The sequence below is a fragment of the Bombina bombina genome, chromosome 5 (assembly GCF_027579735.1).
Source record: "Bombina bombina isolate aBomBom1 chromosome 5, aBomBom1.pri, whole genome shotgun sequence".
Classification (NCBI taxonomy): domain Eukaryota; kingdom Metazoa; phylum Chordata; class Amphibia; order Anura; family Bombinatoridae; genus Bombina; species Bombina bombina.
The window spans coordinates 903,517,380-903,544,571 of NC_069503.1; the positions used below are offsets into that span (position 1 = coordinate 903,517,380).

Sequence of the window (27,192 nt, forward strand, 5' to 3'; positions counted from 1 at the left end):
TCCAGAATTGGCCTGAATTAATTTTCTTTCTTTGGGACAATAAATAGATTTGAATAAAACCCCAGACCCTGTTCCTGAAACGGAACTGGTATGTTTACCCCTGAAAGCTCTAGATCTGAAACACACTTCAGAAAAGCCTGAGCCTTCCCTGGATTTGCTGTAACGTGTGAGAGAAAAAATCTTCTCACAGGAGGTCTTACTCTGAATCCTATTCGATACCCTTGAGAGACAATACTCTGAATCCACTGATTTTGGACAGAATCTGCCCAAATTTTTTGGAAAATTTTTAATCTGCCCCCCCCCCCCCAATTGGAACCAGATTCTTTGGGGGAAGGATTGGCTTTCTGTTCCTTATTCTGTTGAAAAGAACCAAAACAATTAGAAGCTTTAAATCTACCCTTAGATCTTTTATCCTGAGGCAAACCCCCCCCCCCCCCCCGTGACAGTTGAAATAATTGAATCAAATTGAGAACCAAATAAATTGTTACCTAGGAAAGAAAGAGATAGTAATCTAGATTTAGATACCATGTCAGCATTCCAATATTTGAGCCACAAAGCTCTTCTAGCTAAAATAGCTAAAGACATAGTTTTAACATCAATTTTGATATTAAAAATAGCATCACAGATAAAATGATTAGCATATTGAAGCAAGCGAACAATGCTAGAGAAATCAGGATCTGTTTCCTGTTGCGCTAAGCTTTCCAACCAAAAAGTTGATGCAGCTGCAACATCAGCCATAGATATAGCAGGCCTAAGAATATAGCCAGCAAATAAATAACCTTTCCTTAGATAAGATTCAAGTTTCCTATCTAAAGAATCCTTAAAAGAAGTGCTATCTTCCATAGGAATAGTAGTATGTTTGGCAAAAGTAGAAATAGCCCCATCAACTTTGGGGATTTTCTTCCAAAACTCCAATCTAGCTGCTGGCAAAGGATACAACTTTTTAAACCTAGAAGAAGGAATAAAAGAAGTACCAGGCCTATCCCATTCCTTTGAAATCATATCAGAAATAGCACCAGGAACTGGAAAAAACCTCTGGAGTAACCACAGGAGGTTTATAAACAGAATTTAAACGTTTCCTAGTTTTAGTATCAAGAGGACTAGATTCCTCAATATCCAAAGTAATCAACACCTCTTTTAACAAGTAACGTATATACTCCATCTTAAAGATATAAGTAGATTTGTCAGTGTCAATATCTGAGGTAAGATCTTCTGAATCAGATAGATCGTCATCAGAGGAGGATAATTCAGTATGTTGTCGGTCATTTGAAATTTCATCAACTTTATGAGAAGTTTTAAAAGACCTTTTACGTTTATTAGAAGGCGGAATAGCAGACAAAGCCTTCTGAATCGCATCAGCAATAAAATATTTTATATTCACAGGGATATCATGTACATTGGATGTTGAAGGAACAACAGGCATTGTACTAGTACTGATGGATACATTCTCTGCATGTAAAAAAATTATCATGACAACTGTTACATACTACAGCTGGAGATATAATCTCCACTAACTTACAACAGATACTCTTAGCTTTGGTAGAACTGTTATCAGGCAGCAGGGTTCCAACAGTTGTTTCTGAAACAGGATCAGATTGAGACATCTTGCAAATGTAAGAGAAAAAAACAACATATAAAGCAAAATTATCAATTTCCTTATATGGCAGTTTCAGTAATGGGGAAAAAATGGAAACAGCATAGCCCTCTGAGCAAGGAAGTGGGGTTTAAATAATTAAATTATTTGGCGCTAAGTATGACGCACAACGAAAATTTTTTGGCGCTAACAACATCCGGAAATGACGCAACTCGCGTCATGGCAGACACAACCTTGTGCAAGGAAACCTGGCGTCAACTAAGAACCGGAAATTACTAATTTGCATCACCGAACGTACCTTTGCGCCAAAAATGACTCGATAAATATCAGCATTTTGCAACCTCGCAAGCCTAATTTTGCCCGCAAAATTTAATGAAAAAGCAGTCAATTTGAATAAAAGACTATACCCCAGGTAAGAAAAAATAACTTCCTAAATATGTTTTGAAACTGATAGTCTGCAAAAGGAAATATACATAAACCTGACTCATGGCACATTTACAATACATATATTTAAAACTTTATTTTAATACATAAAGTGCCAAACCATAGCTGAGAGTGTCTTAAGTAATGAAAACATACTTACCGAAAGACACCCATCCACATATAGCAGATAGCCAAACCAGTACCGAAAAAGTATCAGTAGAGGTAATGGAATATGGGAGTATATCGTCGATCTGAAAAGGGAAGTAGGAGATGAATCTCTACGACCGATAACAGAGAACCTATGAAAAGATTTCCCGTGAGGAAAACCATAGAATCAATAGTTGATACTCCCTTCACATCCCTTTGACATTCACTGTACTCTGAGAGGAATCGGGCTTCAAAATGCTGAGAAGCGCATATCATAGAAGAAAAATCAAGCACAAACTTACTTCACCACCTCCATAGGGAGGCAAAGTTTGTAAAACTAAATTGTGGTTGTGTTGAGGGGTGTATTTATAGGCATTTTGAGGTTTAGGAAACTTTGCCCCTCCTGGTAGGATTGTATATCTCATACGTCACTAGCTCATGGACTCTTGCCAATTACATGAAAGCAATAGCCCAATCAACCTTAGGGACTTTTTCCCAAAACTCCAAATTAGCCACTGGTAAAGGATATAACTTCTTAAACCTAGAAGAAGGATTAAAAGAAGCACCAGGCTTAGTCCATTCCTTAGCAATCACATCAGAAACCACATCTGGAACAGGAAAAACCTCAGGAGTAATCACAGGAGGTTTAAAAACAGAATTTAAACGTTTACTGATTTTGTTATCAAGAGGATCACACTCCTCAATACCCAAAGTAACCAGTACTTCTTTCAACAAAGACTGAATATATTCAATCTTAAAAATATAAGAAGATTTATCAATTTCAATGTCTGAAGTAGGATCTTCTGAACCAGTGAGATCCTCTTCAGAGGACGATATTTCAGTATGTTGTCGGTCATAACAAATTTAATCAGTTTTATGAGAAGTTTTAAAAGATCTTTTACATTTATTAGAAGGTGGAATAGTAGACATAGCCTTCTGTATTGCATCAGCAATATCATTTTTATATCAACAGGGATATCATGTACATTATATGTTGAGGGAACAACAGGTGCTGTACTAGTACTAATAGAAACATTATCGGCATGCAAAAGCTTATGACAACTGTTACATAATACAGCCAGAGATATAATCTCAGCTTGCTTACAACAGATACTTAGCTTTGGTAGAACTGTGTTCAGGCAGCATGGTTCCTACAGTAGCTTCTGATACAGGATCAGACTGAGACATCTTGCAAAATGTAAAAAAAAAAAAAATCATTTAAACAAAAAGGAAATTTATGCTTACCTGATAAATTTATTTATTTTTTGACACGATGAGTCCACGGATCATCTTAATTACTATTGGGAATATCACTCCTGCCCAGCAGGAGGAGGCAAAGAGCACCACAGCAAAGCTGTTAAATATCACCTCGCTTCCCTCCCAACCCATAAATTTCCTTTTCTTTTTAATGACACGATGAGTCCACGGATCATCTTAATTAGTATTGGGAATCAATACCCAAGCTAGAGTACACAGATGATAAGGGAGGGACAAGACAGGGAACCTAAACGGAAGGCACCACTGCTTGAAAAACCTTTCTCCCAAAAGCAGCCTCAGCTGAGGCAAAAGTGTCAAATTTGTAGAATTTTAAAAAAGTGTGAAGAGAGGACCAAGTTGCAGCCTTGCACATCTGTTCCACAGAAGCTTCATTCTTGAATGCCCATGAGGTACCAACAGCCCTCGTGGAATGAGCCGTAGCTCTCTCTGGAGGCTGCTGGCCATAGCTTCCGTTTTCCTGAAAAAAACACAAAGCAGAAGACTGACGAAAAACCTTAGTCGCCTGCAGGTAAAAAACTTTAAAGCACGAACCAAGTCCAAATTGTGCAGAAGCCTTTCCTTCTGAGAGGTAGGATTAGGACACAAGGAAGGAACAACAATCTCCTGATTAATGTTCTGATCAGAAACAACTTTAGGAAGAAATCCTAATTTAGTACGTAAAAACTACCTTATCTGAATGAAAAAAACATAATTTATGCTTACCTGATAAATTCCTTTCTTCTGTAGTGTGATCAGTCCACGGGTCATCATTACTTCTGGGATATTACTCCTCCCCAACAGGAAGTGCAAGAGGATTCACCCAGCAGAGCTGCATATAGCTCCTCCCCTCTACGTCACTCCCAGTCATTCGACCAAGGACCAACGAGAAAGGAAAAGCCAAGGGTGAAGTGGTGACTGGAGTATAAATTAAAAGATATTTACCTGCCTTAAAAACAGGGCGGGCCGTGGACTGATCACACTACAGAAGAAAGGAATTTATCAGGTAAGCATAAATTATGTTTTCTTCTGTTAAGTGTGATCAGTCCACGGATCATCATTACTTCTGGGATACCAATACCAAAGCAAAAGTACACGGATGACGGGAGGGATAGGCAGGCTCTTTATACAGAAGGAACCACTGCCTGAAGAACCTTTCTCCCAAAAATAGCCTCCGATGAAGCAAAAGTGTCAAATTTGTAAAATTTGGAAAAAGTATGAAGCGAAGACCAAGTTGCAGCCTTGCAAATCTGTTCAACAGAGGCCTCATTCTTGAAGGCCCAAGTGGAAGCCACAGCTCTAGTAGAATGAGCTGTAATTCTTTCAGGAGGCTGCTGTCCAGCAGTCTCATAAGCTAAACGAATTATGCTACGAAGCCAAAAAGAAAGAGAGGTAGCGGAAGCTTTTTGACCTCTCCTCTGCCCAGAGTAAATGACAAACAGAGAAGACGTTTGTCGAAATTCCTTAGTTGCCTGTAAGTAAAATTTTAGAGCACGGACTACATCCAGGTTGTGCAGTAGACGTTCCTTCTTTGAAGAAGGATTTGGGCATAAAGAAGGAACAACAATCTCTTGATTGATATTCCTGTTAGTAACTACCTTAGGTAAGAACCCAGGTTTAGTACGCAGGACTACCTTATCCGCATGAAAAATCAAATAAGGAGAATCACAATGTAAGGCTGATAATTCAGAGACTCTTCGAGCCGAGGAAATAGCCATTAAAAATAGAACTTTCCAAGATAACAACTTTATATCAATGGAATGAAGGGGTTCAAACGGAACGCCCTGTAAAACATTAAGAACAAGGTTTAAACTCCATGGTGGAGCAACAGTTTTAAACACAGGCTTAATTCTGGCCAAAGCCTGACAAAAAGCCTGGACGTCAGGAACTTCTGACAGACGTTTGTGTAACAGAATGGACAGAGCTGAGATCTGTCCCTTTAATGAACTAGCAGATAAACCCTTTTCTAAACCTTCTTGTAGAAAAGACAATATCCTAGGAATCCTAACCTTACTCCAAGAGTAACCTTTGGATTCACACCAATATAGGTATTTACGCCATATCTTATGGTAAATCTTTCTGGTAACAGGTTTCCTAGCCTGTATTAAGGTATCAATAACTGACTCAGAAAATCCACGTCTTGATAAAATCAAGCGTTCAATTTCCAAGCAGTCAGCTTCAGAGAAGTTAGATTTTGATGTTTGAAGGGACCCTGTATCAGAAGGTCCTGTTTCAGAGGTAGAGACCAAGGTGGACAGGATGACATGTCCACCAGGTCTGCATACCAAGTCCTGCGTGGCCACGCAGGTGCTATTAGAATCACTGATGCTCTCTCTTGTTTGATTCTGGCAATCAATCGAGGAAGCAACGGGAAGGGTGGAAACACGTAAGCCATCCTGAAGTCCCAAGGTGCTGTCAGAGCATCTATCAGGACTGCTCCTGGATCCCTGGATCTGGACCCGTAACGAGGAAGCTTGGCGTTCTGTCGAGACGCCATGAGATCTATCTCTGGGATGCCCCAACGTCGAAGTATTTGGGCAAAGACCTCCGGATGAAGTTCCCACTCCCCCGGATGAAAAGTCTGACGACTTAAGAAATCCGCCTCCCAGTTCTCCACTCCCGGGATGTGGATTGATGACAGGTGGCAAGAGTGAGACTCTGCCCAGCAAATTATCTTTGATACTTCCATCATAGCTAGGGAGCTTCTTGTCCCTCCCTGATGGTTGATGTAAGCTACAGTCGTGATGTTGTCCGACTGAAACCTGATGAACCCCCGAGTTGTCAATTGGGGCCAAGCCAGGAGGGCATTGAGAACTGCTCTCAATTCCAGAATGTTTATTGGCAGGAGACTCTCCTCCTGACTCCATTGTCCCTGAGCCTTCAGAGAATTCCAGACGGCACCCCAACCTAGAAGGCTGGCGTCTGTTGTTACAATTGTCCAGTCTGGTCTGCTGAATGGCATCCCCCTGGACAGATGTGGCCGAGAAAGCCACCATAGAAGAGAATTTCTGGTCTCTTGATCCAGATTCAGAGAAGGGGATAAGTCTGAGTAATCCCCATTCCACTGACTTAGCATGCACAGTTGCAGTGGTCTGAGGTGTAAGCGTGCAAAGGGTACTATGTCCATTGCCGCTACCATTAAGCCGATTACCTCCATGCATTGAGCCACTGACGGGTGTTGAATGGAATGAAGGGTGCGGCAAGCACTTTGAAGTCTTGTTAGCCTGTCCTCTGTCAGGTAAATCTTCATTTCTACAGAATCTATAAGAGTCCCCAGGAAGGGAACTCTTGTGAGTGGAACGAGTGAACTTTTCTTTTCGTTCACCTTCCATCCATGTGACCTTAGAAATGCCAGCACTAACTCTGTATGAGACTTGGCAGTTTGAAAGCTTGAAGCTTGTATCAGAATGTCGTCTAGGTATGGAGCTACCGAGATTCCCCGCGGTCTTAGTACCGCCAGAAGAGCACCCAGAACCTTTGTGAAGATTCTTGGAGCTGTAGCCAATCCGAATGGAAGAGCCACAAACTGGTAATGCCTGTCTAGGCAGGCAAACCTTAGGTACCGATAATGATCTTTGTGAATCGGTATGTGAAGGTAAGCATCTTTTAAATCTACAGTGGTCATGTATTGACCGTCTTGGATCATAGGTAAAATTGTCCGAATAGTCTCCATCTTGAACGATGGAACTCTTAGGAATTTGTTTAGGATCTTTAAGTCCAGGATTGGTCTGCAAGTTCCCTCTTTTTTGGGAACCACAAACAGATTTGAGTAAAACCCCTGTCCCTGTTCCGATCGTGGAACTGGATGGATTACTCCCATTAACAAGAGCTCTTGTACGCAGCGTAGAAACGCCTCTTTCTTTGTCTGGATTGTTGACAATCTTGACAGATGAAATCTCTCTCTTGGAGGAGAGTATTTGAAGTCCAGAAGGTATCCCTGAGATATTATCTCTAGCGCCCAGGGATCCTGAACATCTCTTGCCCAAGCCTGGGCGAAGAGAGAAAGTCTGCCCCCCACTAGATCCGATCCCGGATCGGGGGCCCTCAATTCATGCTGTTTTAGGGGCAGCAGCAGGTTTCCTAGTCTGCTTGCCCTTGTTCCAGGACTGGTTAGGTTTCCAGCCTTGTCTGTAGCGAGCAACAGCTCCTTCCTGTTTTGGTGCAGAGGAAGTTGATGCTGCTCCTGCTTTGAAATTACGAAAGGAACGAAAATTAGACTGTCTAGTCTTGGCTTTGGCTTTGTCCTGAGGCAGGGCATGGCCTTTACCTCCTGTAATGTCAGCGATAATCTCTTTCAACCCGGGCCCGAATAAGGTCTGCCCTTTGAAAGGTATATTAAGCAATTTAGACTTAGAAGTAACATCAGCTGACCAGGATTTTAGCCACAGCGCCCTGCGTGCCTGAATGGCGAATCCTGAATTCTTCGCCGTAAGTTTAGTAAGATGTACTACGGCCTCCGAAATGAATGAATTAGCTAGTTTAAGGACTCTAAGCCTGTCCGTAATGTCGTCCAGAGTAGCTGAACCAATGTTCTCTTCCAGAGACTCAATCCAGAATGCCGCTGCAGCCGTGATCGGCGCAATGCATGCAAGGGGTTGCAATATAAAACCTTGTTGAACAAACATTTTCTTAAGGTAACCCTCTAACTTTTTATCCATTGGATCTGAAAAAGCACAGCTATCCTCCACCGGGATAGTGGTACGCTTAGCTAAGGTAGAAACTGCTCCCTCCACCTTAGGGACCGTTTGCCATAAGTCCCTTGTGGTGGCGTCTATTGGAAACATTTTTCTAAATATCGGAGGGGGTGAGAACGGCACACCGGGTCTATCCCACTCCTTAGTAACAATTTCAGTAAGTCTCTTAGGTATAGGAAAAACCTCAGTACTCGTCGGTACCGCAAAATATTTATCCAACCTACACATTTTCTCTGGTATTGCAACTGTGTTACAATCATTCAGAGCCGCTAACACCTCCCCTAGTAATACACGGAGGTTTTCCAGTTTAAATTTAAAATTTGAAATATCTGAATCCAGTCTGTTTGGATCAGAACCGTCACCCACAGAATGAAGTTCTCCGTCCTCATGTTCTGCCACCTGTGACACAGTGTCTGACATGGCCCTAATATTATCAGCGCACTCTGTTCTCACCCCAGAGTGATCACGCTTACCTCTTAGTTCTGGTAATTTAGCCAAAACCTCAGTCATAACAGTAGCCATATCCTGTAATGTGATTTGTAATGGCCGCCCAGATGTACTCGGCGCTACAATATCACGCACCTCCCTCTGAGCGGGAGATGTAGGTACTGACACGTGAGGCGAGTTAGTCGGCATAACTCTCCCCTCGTTGTTTGGTGAAATTTGTTCAATTTTTACAGATTGACTTTTATTTAAAGTAGCATCAATACAGTTAGTACATAAATTTCTATTGGGCTCCACTTTGGCATTGCAACAAATGACACAGGTATCATCCTCTGAATCAGACATGTTTAACACACTAGCAAATAAACTTGCAACTTGGAAATACAATTCAATTAGAATAATATTAAAACGTACTGTGCCTTTAAGAAGCACAGAAGATCTATGACAGTTGAAAATTAATAAATTGAAACAGTTATAGCCTCAATCCTTGTAAACAACACAACTTTAGCAAAGGTTTAATCCCATTAGCAAAGATAACAAATTCTGAAAGCAGGAAACAAATTACAGAATAAACGTTTTTTATCTCAGTCAAACTATAATTCTCACAGCTCTGCTGAGAGAAATTACCTCCCTCAAAATAAGTTTTGAAGACCCCTGAGCTCTGTAGAGATGAACCGGATCATGCAGGGAATACAATGAGTTGCTGACTGAAATATTTGATGCTTAGTAAAAGCGCCAAAAAACGGCCCCTCCCCCTCACACACAGCAGTGAGGGAGAACAGAAACTGTCAGAAAAACAGATTAAGCAACTGCCAAGTGGAAAAATAGTGCCCAAACATTTATTCACACAGTACCTCAGCAAATGAAAACGATTTTACATTCCAGCAAAAACGTTAAACATAATCTCTAGTTATTAAACAGCTTTATGTATTTCTTACAGTGTAATTCTAGTGAAGTACCATTCCCCAGAATACTGAAGTGTAAAGTATACATACATGACATTATATCGGTATGGCAGGATTTTCTCATCAATTCCATTGTCAGAAAATAAAAACTGCTACATACCTCTATGCAGATTCATCTGCCCGCTGTCCCCTGATCTGAAGTTTACCTCACTCCTCAGATGGCCGAGAACAGCAATATGATCTTAACTACTCCGGCTAAAATCATAGCAAAACTCTGGTAGATTCTTCTTCAAACTCTGCCAGAGAGGTAATAACACACTCCGGTGCTATTTTAAAATAACAAACTTTTGATTGAAGATATAAAACTAAGTATAATCACCATAGTCCTCTCACACATCCTATCTAGTCGTTGGGTGCAAGAGAATGACTGGGAGTGACGTAGAGGGGAGGAGCTATATGCAGCTCTGCTGGGTGAATCCTCTTGCACTTCCTGTTGGGGAGGAGTAATATCCCAGAAGTAATGATGACCCGTGGACTGATCACACTTAACAGAAGAAATAAGGTAAGGGGACTCATACTGCAATGCCGAGAGCTCTGACACTCTACGAGCAGAAGAAATGGCACCAAGAAATAAAACTTTCCAAGATAACTTAATATCTAAGTAATGTATAGGCTCAAACGGAGCCCCTTGAAGAACTTTAAGAACCAAATTAAGACTCCATGGAGGAGTAACTGGTTTGAACAAAGGCCTGATCCTGACCAAGGCCTGACAAAAAGATTGTACATCTGGAACATCTGCCAGACGTTTGTGTAACAAAATAGATAAGGCAGAAATCTGACCCTTTAGGGAACTTGTCGATAATCCTTTCTCCAAACCCTCTTGGAGAAAGGACAAAATTCTAGGAATCCTAACTCTACTCCAGGAGTAGCCCTTGGACTCACGTCAATAGAGATATTTACGTCATATCTTATATTAAATCTTTCTAGTTACAGGTTTACGAGCCTGAATCATGGTCTCTATGACCGATTCTGAAAAGCCCCGCTTGGATAAAATTAAGCATTCGTTCTCCGAGCAGTCAGCTTCAGGGAAACTAGATTTGGGTGAAGGAAGGGCCCTTGAATTAGAAGGTCCTTCCTCAACAGAAATCTCCAAGGTGGCAGAGATGACATGTCCACCAGATCTGCATACCAAATACTGCGAGGCCAAGCTGGTGCAATAAGGATCACTGAGGCCCTCTCCTGCTTGATTCGAGCAATAACCCGAGGAAGAAGAGCAAACGGAGGAAATAGGTATGCTAGACTGAAGGTCCAAGGTACCGCCAGGGCGTCTATCAGTACCGCCTGAGGGTCCCTGGACCTCGACCCATACCTCGGAAGCTTGGCATTTTGCAGAGATGCCATGAGATCCAATTCCAGCTGACCCCATCTGAGAATCAGGCTGGAAAACAATTCCGGATGGAGTACCCACTCCCCCGGATAAAAGGTCTGCCTGCTCAGGAAGTCCGCCTCCCAGTCCAGTTGTCCACTCCTGGGATGTGGATCGCCGACAGACAGCAAGAGTGGGTTTCCACCCACTAAATTATTTTGATTACCTCTGTCATCACTAAGGAACTACTCGTTCCTCCCTGATGATTGATGTAAGCCACTGAAGTTATGTTGTCCGACTGGAACCTGATAAACCTGACCAAGACTAACTGGGGCCAGGCCAGAAGAGCATTGAAGATCGCTCTGAGTTCTAGAATGTTTATAGGTAGAACAGACTCCCTGAGCCTTTAGGGAGCCCCAGACTGCTCCCCATCCTAGAAGGCTGGCATCTGTTGTCACAATCACCCAGGATGGTCTGCAAAAGCAGGTTCCCTGGGAGAGATGATCCAGAGACAACCAACATTGAAGAGAATCCCTTGTCTCCTGCTCCAGTAGAATTTGAGGAGACAAGTACGCATAATCTCCGTTCCATTGCTGAGCATGTTTCACTGCAGAGGTCTGAGGTGGAACCGAGCAAACGCCACCATCAGCCCGATTACCTCCATGCACTGAGCCACTGATAGCCGAGGAGTGCACTGAAGAGCTAGACAAGTATTGAAAATCTTTGATTTCCTGACTTCTGTCAGAAAAATCTTCAGTGATAGGGAATCTATTATGGTTCCCAAGAAGATTACCCTTGTATTTGGAACTAAGGAGCTCTTTTCCAAATTTACCTTCCAACAGTGAGATCGCAGGAAGGATAACAACATTTCCGTGTGGGAACTTGTTTGTTGAAAGGATGGCGCCTGGACCAGGATGTCATCCAGATAGGGCGCCACTGCAATGCCCCGTAACCGAAGCACCGCCAACAGCGATCCCAGAACTTTTTAGAAAATTCTGGGAGCTGTGGCAAGACCGAAGGGAAGAGCCACGAATTTGAAGTGTTTGTCTAGAAAGGCAAACCTTAGAAACTTGTGATGATCCCTGTGAATTGGAACATGCAGGTACGCATTCTTTAAATCCACTGTTGTCATAAATTGACCCTCTTGGATCAAAGGGAGAATGGAACAAATAGTTTCCATCTTGAAGGACGGTACTCTGAGGAATTTGTTTAGACTCTTGAGATCTAAAATTGGCCTGAAGGTTCCCTCTTTTTTGGGAACCACAAACAGATTGGAATAAAAACCCAGACTCTGTTCCTGTATCAGAACAGGAACTATCACTACCAGGTTGGAGAGGTCTCTTACACAGCGTAAGAACGCCTCTCTTTTCGTCTGGTCTACAGATAATCTTGAAAGCAGAAACCTGCCTCTGGGAGGAAAACTTTTGAACTCTAGTTTGTATCCCTGGGACACTATGTCTACTGCCCAGGGATCCTGAACATCTCGAACCCAAGCGTAATTGAAAAAGGAAAGTCTGCCCCCTACAAGATCCGGTCCCGGATCGGGGGCAGGCCCTTCATGCAGTCTTCGACTCAATAGCAGGCTTATTGGATTGTTTTCCCTTATTCCAAGACTGATTGGGTCTCCATGAAGGTTTAGCCTGTTCCTGCTTGGAGGCGGAAGAGGAAGAATTTCCTTTGAAATTTCGAAAGGAACGAAAATTACTCTGTCGTCCCTTCTGTTTGTTTCTCTTATCCTGAGGGAGAAGATGACCTTTATCAGAGATTATCTCCGTCAAGCTTGGTCCAAACAAGTTCTTCCCCTTGTAAGGAATCGCTAAACGATTGGACTTAGAGGATACATCCGCAGACCAAGGTTTTTAACCATAAGGCTCTGCGAGCTAGAACAGAGAAACCTGAAATCTTTGCTCCCAGTTTGAAAACTTGAAGGGAGGCATCCGTAATGAAGGAATTAGCCAATTTAAGAGCTTTTATCCTATCCTGGATCTCATCCAGGGGAGTGTCTGTCCTAATAGCATCAGACAACGCATCAAACCAATATGCCGCTGCACTAGTGACGGTAGCAATGCACACAGCTGGCTGCCATTGTAAGCCCTGGTGTACATACATTTTTTTTGAGTAACCCGTCAAATTTTTTGTCCATAGGATCTTTGAAAGCACAACTATCCTCTATGGGAATAGTAGTTCTCTTAGCTAGGGTGGAAACAGCTCCTTCCACCTTGGGGACTGTTTGCCAAGCCTCCTTAACCAAGTCGGCTATGGGAAACATATTTTTAAATATAGGAGATGGAGAGAAAGGGGATACCCGGTCTCTCCCACTCCTTAGCAATGATCTCAGAAGCTCGGTCTGGTACTGGAAAAACCTCTATCGAGAAGGTACCTCAAAATATTTGTTTAGCTTACTGGATTTCTTAGGATTAACAACGACCGTAGAGTCGCTGTCGTTCAATGTAGCTAAAACCTCCTTAAGTAAGAGACGGAGGTGTTCTAGCTTAAACCTGAAGGATACAACTTCAGTATCAGCAAGAGGAATTACACTGTCAGAATCTGAAAATTCACCTTCAGATGCTACTACGGTATCCTCTTACTCAGGCTTCTGGGAGGGGGCATCTGAAATAGCAACAACTGCGTCAGAAACCTCGCTTACTGAATGTCTGATTTTCCTCTTACGCTTTCCCTGCAACATTGGAAAAGCAGACAATGCATCTGAAACGGCAGAAGACATGAGTGAAGTGATGTCCCTTAAAGTAACTCCAGCGGGAGCTTGAGAGGAAGTGCAGGGCACTGCATGTGAGGGCGGTAAAATTTGGGACGCTTGAGGAGAAAGCTGCGGCATATATTGAACCTCGTCATTAGACTCCTGGACAACATCCGCTTTAGAAAATGTTGGCTCAGAAAAAAGTTTATCCCTATAATTTAAAGTCTTCTCAAAGTGACATTTTGTAAGGCCCCTGGGTCCATTCTGGTTCACAATGGTTAAATTATCAAATAAAAACCATAAAATTATAATAAAAATTTTTAAGTGAAAAAACATTACTGTCTCTTTAAATTTAAAAGTGTAACTTTTTTACCGGAGCTTGCAGAAATACTAAATCAACCAATTAATAGCAATATAGTACCTTTACACCTCAGCAGCTTTGCTGAGGTGCCTACCTGACTAGCTATACCAGAGCCTTCCCTCTTATTTCAGAAGACAATCCGGAACTCAGCAGGAGAGGAATGTAGCCGTTCTCCGGTCCTAGAAACGCATGCTTGACAGAGAATCATGCGTTTCTAGGCAGACCATGAAGAGCCATTTTGCAAAAACTTCTCTCCCAGCCCCAGTGCGTTTACATGTCCTACAAACAATAAAGTGCCCCTTTTTTACTCTGAGCCCTTTATTTTGTCTATTATTGGTTTGAAATAGAGTGCTCGCTTCTTTCTGAGTGTATTTCCTGTTGCCCCAGAAATAATAAAGTTAACACTTACCTCGTACATCTGCCTGACAGCAAGGCAGCTCACCAGGTTTGAGAGGTCCTCTCCCTCACATCGACCTGTGGAGAAATGAAAGACTGAGTAATTTCACTCAGGCTTTATGAGTTAGGGCAGCATAAAATACATGGGAGGCGCAGAGAGCTTTATGTCCCACCAGTTCCCATTGCTCTAAAGCCACCACTGCTCTACAGAAGAGACTGATATGGACTACGGCTACACCCTAGGACAAAGCAGCACAATCTTGTACTACTTTAAAAATAATAAACTCTTGATTGAAGAATATTTTCTAACACCTAATTTACCACCTCCTTGCTCTTAACGTAGGCAAAGAGAATGACTGGGTTGGGAGGGAAGGGAAGTGATATTCAACAGCTTTGCTATGGTGCTCTTTGCCGCCTCCTGCTGGGCAGGAGTGATATTCCCAATAGTAATTAAGATGATCTGTGAATTCATTGTGTCATTAAAAAGAAATATCGAATTTCCTCATATAGCAGTTTCAGGAATGGGAAAAATGCATATGCTAAATAAGCAGAAAAACAAACAGTATAGCCCTCTAGAATATAAAGAGAGCAGGGAGCATAAAGGCAGTGGGGTAATATAACCAAAAAAATATTTGGCGCCAAGTATGACGCACACCGCAAAGTGAAATTTTTTTGGCGCCAAACAACATCCGGAAATGACAACTCGCGTCATAACAAGCGCGACTTCACGCCAAACAACCTAACCTCAATAAAGACACGGGAAATGACAAAACTTGCGACACTGTAGACGCAAATTTGCGCCAAAATTTTTTTACGTCAAAAACTAAAACATGATTCTCATACTGAAACTGTTAGACTGCAAAGGGAAATACACATAGACCTGACTCATGGAAATGATAAGTAAATACATATATTTAAAACTTTATATTAATACATAAAGCGCCAAACATAGCTGAGTGTCTTAAATAATGATACATACCGAAGACACCCATCCACATATAGCAGACAGCCAAACCAGTACTGAAAACTATCAGCAGAGGTAATGGTATAAGAGTATATCATCAATCTGAAAAGGGAGGTAGGAGATGTATCCCTACGACCGATAACAGAGAACCCTTGAAAAGATTTCCCATGAGTGAAATCATAAAAATCAACAGGCAATACTCTCTTCATGTCCCTCTGACAAATACTGACAAACACTACTCTGAGAGGAATTGGGATTCAGAATGCTTAAAAGCGCTTATAGAAGAAATCATAAAAATCAAGCACAAACTTGCTTCACCACCTCCATAGGAGGCAAAGTTTGTAAAACTGAAGTATGTGTGTGGTGGGAGGTGTATTTATAGGCATTTTGAGGTTTGGGAAACTTTGTCCCCTCCTGGTAGGAATGTATATCCCATACGTCACTAGCTTATGGACTCTTGCCATTAACATGAAAGAAAAAAGTCCAGTGAAGTTTTGATCAGGCCCTTCCCTATATCTTCCTGTACTTATAAAGGGAGCCCCCTTTTTGCTAAAGACTAAACCCCAAATCTTTTTTTTTTTTTTTAATGATTTAGGTAGTGCAGACAAAAAAGGGTTTCCAATTTACTTCTTTTGGTATCTATCCACACATGTGCACCATCTACCTAGGTATATTCTTCAACAAATAATATTATGAGAACAAAGTAAATTTAAGAACTAAATTGGATTTTTTTTGTAGGCTCTCCCTAAATCATGAAAGAAAACTGGGTTTCATGATGAACCTGAGTCATCCACCTCTGGCATAAAATTATTTGTGCAACTGCATCTCTTGAAGTTCTACTTCTGATTATGATGTTTATGATGTTTGTTTATAATTATAATTTTTTTTTTATTATTTGAACACAACTAGATTTTCCTTTGCATAAATGTTTGTAGATGACATTTATATAACCCATCTGTGAGTGTTTTTTTTTTTTTTAATGTATAATTTTGCTTATTTATTTTTAAAACATTGTGCTTATTTTCAGACTCCTAACCAAGCCCGAGTGTCAGATGACTCCTGCAGGCTTCTGTTAATGTTATCTGTCTTTTCATATGCAGCAGGGAGGGTCTGCTCTTCCTGCCTCCCCAGCCCCTTTCACTGGGTGTCCCAGACTAACCTTATCAACCGTGATAAACTGGGAGCTTCTAAGTAAGTTTTTAAAAGGTAATTTCCTTGTAGATAGAATTGTGTACTACTACAGCATGACTGATATTTATTTACTACTATTAAATGTATCTGTACTGTAGGTGCAATAAGTGAGTCAGAGACAGTTTATATGTATTATAAAGAGTTGTGAATATGGCACTAATGTATATTAACATACCTGTGTGTCCTGGTATCTTTTCAATTACTCTTCCTCCTAGTAGGTCCCAAACAAGCAATTCACCAGATTCATTTCCAGACAAAACAGTATGACCATTCCAGCAGAAACACCTGCATGAACAAATAGGAAACTGGCTTTTATTTATTTTTATATTGATTCTGGATTATAGGGTATAACTACACTGTGAACAAGGAGGTTTCATGGTTAATAAAATGATTGTCCACAGAAACAATAAATGAAAGTACAAAAACCATAAATTATGCTTATCTGAAAAATGTATTTCTTTTATGGTGGTGAGAGTCACAATCCATTACTCCTGGGAATTACTCTCCCCTACCACTAGGATGAGGCAAAGATTCCCAAACCCCAAGAACTCTATAAAACCCCTTCCACCTCACAGGTACCTCAGTCTAATGTATAGCCGAGCACAAAGAGGAAGGAAATGTAATAAGAGCAAATAAAATAGGAGCAGGGAAAAAATACAGTGGGATCTCATGGACTCTCACCACCATAAAATAAATTAATTTATCAGGTAAGCATAAATTATGTTTTCTTTCATACAGGTGGTGAGAATAGCTGGTTTTGCCTGTGGAAACTGCCACCTACACAGAACATACATTTACAAAGATATGTTCTGTATAAAAGCTATATAAACAAGAGACAATAGAACCAATTAGTCTTCCAAAGGGGAGTAGGACACATATTTTTGTATCTTTTTGGGTTAAATAGCCCTTTAATCTTTACCCCTTTTAAGAGAAGAAATGTTCCACACATAAAGATCTGGTTAGTTGATTTTTTTCCATAATTTGTAAGCTGCATAAAAACCATGAATGTAATTAACACATTTTAAATAAAGCAAATTACTACTGGAAAAATTATCTGATTGGTTAGTGCATGTCATAACACTAGCAACCGTGCAATTCTACAGTGTTAATCTATTTAAACTATTTTCAGAGGTTAAAGTACCGCTTGGAAGCTGCAGATCAGTGCTGGCATTAGCCACTGGTACACAAAGCATTACAGGGTGCCAGTGTTATAAGTACATGCTGTAATGAATTAGAGCATGCCATCTTTCCTATGGCATGGAGAGTCCAAGATTCATTACAATTACTAGTGGGATATTCACTCCTGGCCAGCAGAAGGAGGCAAAAAGCACCCCAGCATAGCTGTTAAGTGTCACTTCCCTTACCCCATAACCCCCAGTCATTCTCTTTGCCTTGATCATGGGAGGATGGCGAAGGTGTCTGAAGATTTTAACTTTTAATGGGTAATTTTCCATGCAAGCAAAGATTGGGGCTATGCTGTGTCCATGTCAATCTCTTTAGTCAAAGTAATGGTGGCTTTTAGCAAATAGAAGGCGGCGAGGAGGAGGTCTTTGCTTAACTTCTAACAACAATACTACCCCTTTATAGAAAACCAGGGTTGGTTACTCTGTTTTTTCTTTTACTTTCAGGTCCCTGTCAGTGGCCGGATGAGGCTGACAGACCTGCAGCTGCTGTAACTGCTCCACAGCAGAAGACCCTGAAGGGTAAGTCCTTTATTATATATTTCTTTACACACTAAGGGTGAAAAGAAGAGGACAGACTGTCAGGGACCTGTTTCCTCAGAAAGGATTTGTATTCTAATGAAGTTATCTCCTCAAAGTTTGGGAGGTTTTGCGGCAGAGCAGATCCCTGGACTAATCCAGTGAAAGAAAAATAAGGCCGCCTCTATAGCCTCTTGAAGGGTCAAGTGAACAAAGACCCAGGCTTATAATGTATGGAGACCGTGTTTATATTTACACTAGGGATATTCCTCATGCTCCTTTCCATACCAGAAGTTAATTCTCTGATATATAGGGAATCAAAAGTCTCTTTACAGTCAGGGGTTCCCTATTGACGACTGAGTTAATTAGTAAGTTTTTCCATCTAAGATTAAATGGGTTTAACTATGGTCTACACACAATAATTATTGTATTCTGAACTGGATTGTTGGATTGATAAAACTCAGAAACAATGATCTACGACCTTTTTTCGCGTTTTTTACACAATGGCGCTCTTCTCCTCAGTTTATGCCCGGGTAAGGTAAGGACATGAGGTTTCTTTTTTACGTTAGTGAAGAGCAGTAATCAAACTTAGGAGTGCCTAAATCATTTAGCTGCCTGGCTGACATTGTGGTATCCTAGCCGGTCACAATAAGATAATTCTTAAAGGGGCACGGTTTTTACTGAAAATACCCGGCATCGGCTAGAGAATTTCGTACTGGTCCGTGTCTGCAGCGTCTTCATGAGAGGCTGTTCTCTATCCCCTGCATTTTTGTTAGTGTCATCTACAGTTAGCGGTACAGGGTTGTTTATTTTGTATAGAATCAAGCACGATTGTGTTGTACTCTCTACCAGTTTTTCTTAGGATCGAGCCAGGCTCTCTCATGGGAGCAGTCCCTTTACTGTAGGTATTACTCGGGGTGTATGACACTCCAGTATATCTTCTTAAATCTATGCATAGATATGTTAAGACTGTATGGGGATGTTATGTTAGTATGGCGGCAGTGTGACACACTTTTGTATAGTGCTTTAGTCGTCATTAGTTTTTAAGGTCTTTCAGATTCGTTAACATCTTCCTTATCGGAGGCATCACTTGAGCACCTTCCCTCTGTATTCAGTTGGCACATATTGCCCTATTGGACCCCTTTTTCTTGTGCCGTTTAAGTGTGTGCAATGGCGGTTAATTAGTTCCTTGTTATAATAAAGAATTCCATGAAAAATTCCTATAAGGGTGCAACACAGTCCTTTTTAAGTGTAATGTACTCTGAAATCTGTAGCTTGTCTGCTTAACTGTACCTATCTTTCTGTCCATTCTTATAGTGGACTTGCTAGAATATATTATGTGTAATTTTTTTTCCTGATGTTCAGGAATTTCCAGTTCTTTGGTGCCACCTAGTGGTGTTAAGAGTAATTATATTAGACATGTCATTATCAAACTGAGGGGTGAAATATTACTTCTTAAAGGGGGGTTTCTATATCTAAGCTTTGTGTTAACCTTGGGGTTAGAACAACTGTCTATTAACCTCAGGTTCAATAAACACAGAGAGAAGTGCACTCACAGGAACGAACAACCAGCTCAATACCATTGTTAGCCTGTTCTATAATGATTTACCACCTGGGTGCAACTTCTTTTTAGCCCAGTAATGTTTTTCCCAGAGTAGAAGTTTCCTGTAGTATATCAGTCTGAACCCGCCTATTACGGTCAATTCAGGGCCGAAATACCAGGCAATTCCTCTCTGAACAAGGAACACAGCAACCCCAGACGATCGTTTCAGCCTTCATTGGGTCTCGTCAGTAAGGTGTAGCAGTATTCCTCTAAGCACACTGAGCAAGGAGTCCATGACTGGTTGCCCCTTTTTCCCATAGGGAGACTAAATACACAGAGAGAGAAGTGCACTCACAGGAACGAACAACCAGCTCAAAACCATTGTTAGTCTGTTCTATGGCGATTTACCACCTGGGTGCAACTTTTTTTAGCCCATTAATGCTTTTCACAGAGTAGAACTATCAATCTCTGTATATCGGATTTTCTGATCTTCTTATAAAATGTGCGTTTCTGTCTGAGCCTTGCTAACGCAATTGGTAGCACATCAGTCTCATAACCTGAAACTCGTGAGTTCAGGTTTCACACTAGGCACATGCTCTAGTTTACTCTTTTCAAGTGTTTTTGTAGAGTTTCTTTACTCTCAGGGTTTTTTTGCTGCAATTTTTTTAAGACCCTGGATCGATCTCTGTGTCAGATCAATGAGATGTGTGTTAGGGATCCAGTGCTTAGGGCCTTATGGTGACATGACTTCCGCTCTATATTCCATTGTTTCTTTCCAGGAGCATGACTGGAGCATTAACCCCTTAATGACCATAATGTACCCTGTATGTCACTGGTCGTTAAGGGTTTTTTCAGGACATAATAGCACAAGTCTAGCAAGAACACGCTATTAATGCCCTCCCTCCAGCAGGCTTTGTGGAACAGAGCAGTCTCAACGCTGGTGGCAAGACCGTGCTATAAAACAATCAAGTCCCAAAAAAAGGCCAGCAACATACAGGGTACGTCGCTGGTCCTTAAGGGGTTAAAGGGCAACTTTGTTATCCGTTCTCGGTGCTTTCAGATTACTAAATTGTTTGTCCCTTATACTGATTTTTTATATAATTGGAGACATGATTTCAGCTCTGTTCATGTCTGGGGCATCTCCTATGGTCATAGGATTATACAGTACTCATAATGTTTAGTGCTTTATCTTCACTATTATCTTTTATTTCATGTCCCTAGTTTGGGCATTGTGGTTCAATATTATACTCTCTCATATTGAGGTGATTTATGTCCTTTTTTTATGAAGGTTTTGCCAATTGTATCATATACATACCTTTTGGTGCCTTTAGGACACTAACGATTATTTTGATGTCCATGATTAGGTTCTTGGACTCATCTATTTTCTCCTATGGAGGGATTTCTAATAGTGTTTGAGACATCAGGTATTGTCATAACTATATCATCTCTCCTAGTGATTTCAGGACACTAGGGGATTCTTTGGTATAATTTTTTATATATATAAGGTACTTTATTGTTCTTCTTATGTTGAGGAGATTATCTTTCACATGGTGCCATCTTATAAGTGATCTTAGGACTAAATTATGGTAAGATCTCAGGGAATAGCAGTGACGCCATACCCAGACGATCTTGCTTCAGGCGCCATCTTTTCAGTTTGCAAGATCTCTTACTGAGATGTTGTTGTCTATTCTTCGTTTCCAGGGGTGGAAAGTGAATATGGAATAAATGTTCCCTAGTGCCAGACACCAAGGTGCGTTTTTAAAGACTATATAAGATTCTTTGTCTATGAAGATTTTTCTGACAGAGATCAGAAAATCTAACCATCTGGTGGCTTCTTACCTTTTCACTTCAGTCCTCTATCTGTCCATCTGTGACTCAATGTATGATGGTTGCTTCCATGGACTTCATTGCGTTTGCTTGGTTCCATCTAAGGCTCCTATAGTTCTGCAGGCACAGACTATGGAACAGAGTCCTCTCTGACCTATCACAGAGGATAGCTCTGGATTCCCTAATAGAGACTCTATCTTGTTGGTTTTCACAGGACCATAACGTCTAAGGGTTCATGCTTCCTGAGACAATCCTGTGTGATTGTGTCCATGGACGCCAGCCTTCTGGCTGGGGAGCAGTTTGGAATTCTTTAATGACTCAAGGTCTTTGGATTCAAGAGGAGTTTTCTCTTCCCATAATCATCTTAGAGTTGAGAGTGTTTTACTATGTTTTATTAGCCTGGCTTCAACTAGCCTTGTCCACTTTGTCAAATTTCAATTGGACAATATCTCCTCAGTGGTATACATTATGTCCAGGGAAGAGCTCAGAGTTCCTTAGTAATGTAGCAAGTGACTCGCCTTCTCCAATAGGCAGTCTCACTATTGCCTCCTCTCTGCCTTCCTCGTCCCAGGGGTGGACATCTGGGAAGCATTTTTTCTGAGTAGGCTGATTTTTCTTCCTGGGGAGTGGGATCTCCACCCTGAGGTTTTCACAATGCTAACTCTCAGGTGGGGGGTTCCGGAGTTGGGATCTGAAGATATCTCGTCTCAACGTCAAGCTCCCCAAGTATGGTTCAAGGTCTAGAGTTTTTTTTCAGGCCGCTATGACACTCTGACGGTGCCTTAGAACTTCAGTCTGCCGTACCTGTTCCTTCCATTTGCTTTCTTTCCTCAAGTCATTGCTCATATTTAGAAGGAGAGGAAGTCTGATCTATGGTTCCTGCCTGACTTTGCAGGATCTGGTTTGCGTTTGGGTAAAGATATCATATCTTTCCCCTTGGAGGTTGCCTCTGAGGATAGATCTACTACAGGGTCTCTTCCTTCTTCCAATTGTAGATTCTCTGAAGCTGTCTGCTTGGAGATTTATCGCCTAGTCTTGACTAGACGTGGTTTTTCAGAGAAGCAAGCAGGCAGAAGGTTTGGGTTTTGAATCCAACTGCAGCTGCTTGCTTCTTGAATGTGCACTCGAAAGTGTTTAATATGACTCTATGCTTTAGGCTCATCAGTCTTTTTCTTGTAAAATTTACCATTAGGTATGGTGTAAATACCTGCATTTTTTGCGATTAGGAAGTTTTCTCTTGGAGTCTGTCTTTTCTTCAGGAGGGCCTGAAGATAAGTTTGTCAGTCAGTACGCTGAAGGGTCAGATTCTGCACTGCCTATTGTTTTGTTCTAGCGTCTGCCAGATCTTCCAGATGTTTTATCTTTTGTTCAGGCCTTGGTCAGAATCCGGCCTGTGTTTAAACCTATTGCTCCTTACTGGAGCCTTACCCTTGTTCTCAAAGTTTGCAGGCTCAGTTTTTGCGCCTTTGCATTCGATTAATATTCAGTTGTTTTCGTGGAAAGTTTTGATTCTACTTGCCTTTTCGTCTACTCACTGAGTTTCCGATCTACAGTGTGATTTTCCTTCCCTCATCTTGTATACGGACAAGGCGGTCCTTTGTACTAAATTGTGTTTTCTTCCCAAAGTGATATTGGATTGCATCATCAATCAAGAAATTGTTGTTCCTTCTTTTTGTCCGAATCCTTCTTCTCAAAAGAATGGTATTTTTCTCAACCTGGATGTTGTGCGTGATCTACAAGCAACTAAAGATTTTCGACGGTCTTCTGCCCTGTTCGTTGTTATCGCTAGTGATCATAAAGGTCATAAGATCTCTTCTCTCTAGTTGAGAAGTGTTCTTCAATTAGCATATGAGATGAATGGACATCGACTTCCTGAGAGAATTTTCGGCTCTTTTCACTTCTCTTCTTCCTGGGCTTTCACATATAAAGAATCTCTGAAGCAAATCTGTAAGACGCCCCTCATTCCCTCATTTTTTTAAATTCTACTAATTTAATTATTTTGCCCCAGCTGAGGCTTCCTTTGGGAGAAAAGTTCTTCAAGCGGTGGTGCCTTCTGTTTAGGTCCGCCTGTCTTGTTCTCCCTCCCTTTCATTCTGTGTCCTCTAGCTTGGGTATTGGTTCCCACTAGTAATCGGAATTAATTGTGGACTCTCCATGCTATAGGAAAGAAAACAAAATTTATGCTTACCTGATAAATTTATTTATTTCTGGGCATGGAGAGTCCACAACCCGCTGTATTTTGTAAAATCCTCAGGCACCTCCAAACCCTTGTGTTATCTTCTTTTTCCATTTCCCTTCGGCCGAATGACTGGGGGTTATGTGTAAGGGAAGTGACACTTAACAGCTCTACTGGGGTGCACTTTGCCTCCTCCTGCTGGCCAGGAGTGAATATCCCACTAGTAATTGAAATGAATTGTGGACTCTCCATGCCCGGAAATAAATTTATCAGGTAAGCATAAATTTTGCTTTTACACAATAACGGTACTTCAACCTCTTAAGGACATATGACGGAATTTTTCCGTCATAAAACAATTGAGCAAACTGAAAGCTGTGTCCTTAAAGGGTTAATATGCCTACTAGAATATTTTATGCAATTGTAGGTATAATTAGAATTTTACCTTTGCTCTTCCCCTGATGGTAGAGAGGAGATGAGCATTCCTGTTTGAACGTCAATTACTTTCAGGCAACCATCTTTCCCCGTAGAAAGAACATGTCTACTATCTAGAAATTGAAAAAGAAAAAAATTGCGATTTTGATGTTACATTACATTGTCTTTGCAATAAGTGATATTATCACACTCATCACTTGTACACATCTTCCAGCCTGATTAAACTGAAAATGGGCTTTTCTAATAAGAGGTTTTTGTGCACATGCCATTAGAATGTCAAGATTATAAAGTCAACATTAAAAATATTGAGTTCTATGTATTGCAGAGCACATTCGCTGCACTTTTTAAATCTCAACATTTACACCCCAGAATTTAGACAACAAATGATAAGCACATAACTGGGCAAACTCATTTCTTTCTTATAAAGCACAATGTGTGTATTAAATGTCCCTCCTGCACTCAACAGGTTAAACAGCAGTCTTGCAACAGGGCTAAGCAGGAGAAAAAAGTATAGCAAATGTAACCAGTGCTGTTCCGTCAAAGAAAATTAAACACACTTATTCTTGTATCCTCTCTTAAATATGTTTTCATATAATACTGTCTTTTCTAATAAATATACATATGTTTTTTATACGATATACATGATAAACACAATATATAGTAGAAATAATAGTTATAACTATGTTTCATCTGTTGCTCTTTATTTAGACATAAAGGGGTTTTTAAATCTGGTTTGTTTCATGTTTGTTTCCTACTTTTCTTCTTCTTTGTTTTCTAACCCACATTTAAAGGGACATAGCCAAATGCCGAATCATCTGATATTGATGCAGCATTACATGAAAGTATCTCTATGTCATAAAGGAAGATATTTTACCTCAAAATGTCCTCAATAGCCCACTATAAAGGGACTTCAAGAATCAAATGCTTGTTCTTAGACTATGCATGTACACGCACAGTCACTTTATTGCCCTCTTTAGTTTAACCCCTTAACGACCAAGGGCGTGCTATGTACCTCTTCTAAAAAACAACAGTTAAGGACCAAGGACATACATAGCACGTCCTCAGTTAAACTGAGCTCTGGAAGCGATCGTGATCTCTTCCAAATGCTCTCAGAGTATTTCTGCCATGCCTCGATATTGAGGCATTGTGCAATATCCATTAGGCAGTAACCAATGCAAAGATGGCTACTCTGTGGCCCTCTCTGCATAGGCCAGCAATGGTGCAGATCGTTGATGGCGTGGGAGGGCTTGGAGGGAGGTGGATGGGTGGGCGGCAGTGGGTGGGACCACTACGCCACGCTACAGTATGGCAGTGAATGGGAAGGAGGGAGTAGGGGGAAGGAGGAGAGTTTGATCCTATGTGGAATCGTTGTATGGAAAGGGATCTGGGAGGGGATATGATAATGAGGGGGGCAGCTACACTACGGAAAAACTAAATTTATGCTTACCTGATAAATTACTTTCTTTTACGATATGACGAGTCCACGGATTTCATCCTTACTTGTGGGATATTAACCTCCTGCTAACAGGAAGTGGCAAAGAGCACCAAAGCAGAGCTGTATATATATAGCCCCTCCCCTTCCCCTCCACCCTCAGTCATTCTGCCGAAGGTATAGGAAGAGAAAAAGGAAAGGCTAAAAAGGTGCAGAGGTGACTGAAGTTTACAAAAAAACATAATTTATGTAAGAACTTACCTGATAAATTCATTTCTTTCATATTAGCAAGAGTCCATGAGCTAGTGACGTATGGGATATACATTCCTACCAGGAGGGGCAAAGTTTCCCAAACCTTAAAATGCCTATAAATACACCCCTCACCACACCCACAATTCAGTTTAACGAATAGCCAAGAAGTGGGGTGATAAAAAAGTGCGAAAGCATATAAAAATAAGGAATTGGAATAATTGTGCTTTATACAAAATCATAACCACCACAAAAAAAGGGCGGGCCTCATGGACTCTTGCTAATATGAAAGAAATGAATTTATCAGGTAAGTTCTTACATAAATTATGTTTTCTTTCATGTAATTAGCAAGAGTCCATGAGCTAGTGACGTATGGGATAATGATTACCCAAGATGTGGATCTTTCCACACAAGAGTCACTAGAGAGGGAGGGATAAAATAAAGACAGCCAATTCCTGCTGAAAATAATCCACACCCAAAATAAAGTTTAATGAAAAACATAAGCAGAAGATTCAAACTGAAACCGCTGCCTGAAGTACTTTTCTACCAAAAACTGCTTCAGAAGAAGAAAATACATCAAAATGGTAGAATTTAGTAAAAGTATGCAAAGAGGACCAAGTTGCTGCTTTGCAAATCTGATCAACCGAAGCTTCATTCCTAAACGCCCAGGAAGTAGAAACTGACCTAGTAGAATGAGCTGTAATCCTCTGAGGCGGAGTTTTACCCGACTCAACATAGGCAAGATGAATTAAAGATTTCAACCAAGATGCCAAAGAAATGGCAGAAGCTTTCTGGCCTTTTCCAGAACCGGAAAAGATAACAAATAGACTAGAAGTCTTTCGGAAAGACTTAGTAGCTTCAACATAATATTTCAAAGCTCTAACAACATCCAAAGAATGCAATGATTTCTCCTTAGAATTCTTAGGATTAGGACATAATGAAGGAACCACAATTTCTCTACTAATGTTGTTGGAATTCACAACTTTAGGTAAAAATTCAAAAGAAGTTCGCAACACCGCCTTATCCTGATGAAAAATCAGAAAAGGAGACTCACAAGAAAGAGCAGATAATTCAGAAACTCTTCTGGCAGAAGAGATTGCCAAAAGGAACAAAACTTTCCAAGAAAGTAATTTAATGTCCAATGAATGCATAGGTTCAAACGGAGGAGCTTGAAGAGCTCCCAGAACCAAATTCAAACTCCAAGGAGGAGAAATTGACTTAATGACAGGTTTTATACAAACCAAAGCTTGTACAAAACAATGAATATCAGGAAGAATAGCAATCTTTCTGTGAAAAAGAACAGAAAGAGCAGAGATTTGTCCTTTCAAGAAACTTGCGGACAAACCCTTATCTAAACCATCCTGAAGAAACTGTAAAATTCTCGGTATTCTAAAAG

The 27,192-nt window shown here is 40.9% G+C and overlaps 1 protein-coding gene across 1 annotated transcript in view; it reads right to left on the reverse strand.

The window, feature by feature from the left end:
- NSMAF (neutral sphingomyelinase activation associated factor) overlaps positions 1-27,192 on the reverse strand; it is a 258,392-nt gene that overhangs the window by 16,176 nt on the left and 215,024 nt on the right. Inside the window, exons 28-29 of the mRNA XM_053715888.1 lie at positions 24,126-24,228; positions 16,613-16,722 (exon numbers count right to left, since the gene is read on the reverse strand). Of these exons, the coding sequence (XP_053571863.1) occupies positions 16,613-16,722; positions 24,126-24,228 (213 nt within the window). The remainder of the gene's footprint in view (positions 1-16,612; positions 16,723-24,125; positions 24,229-27,192) is intronic.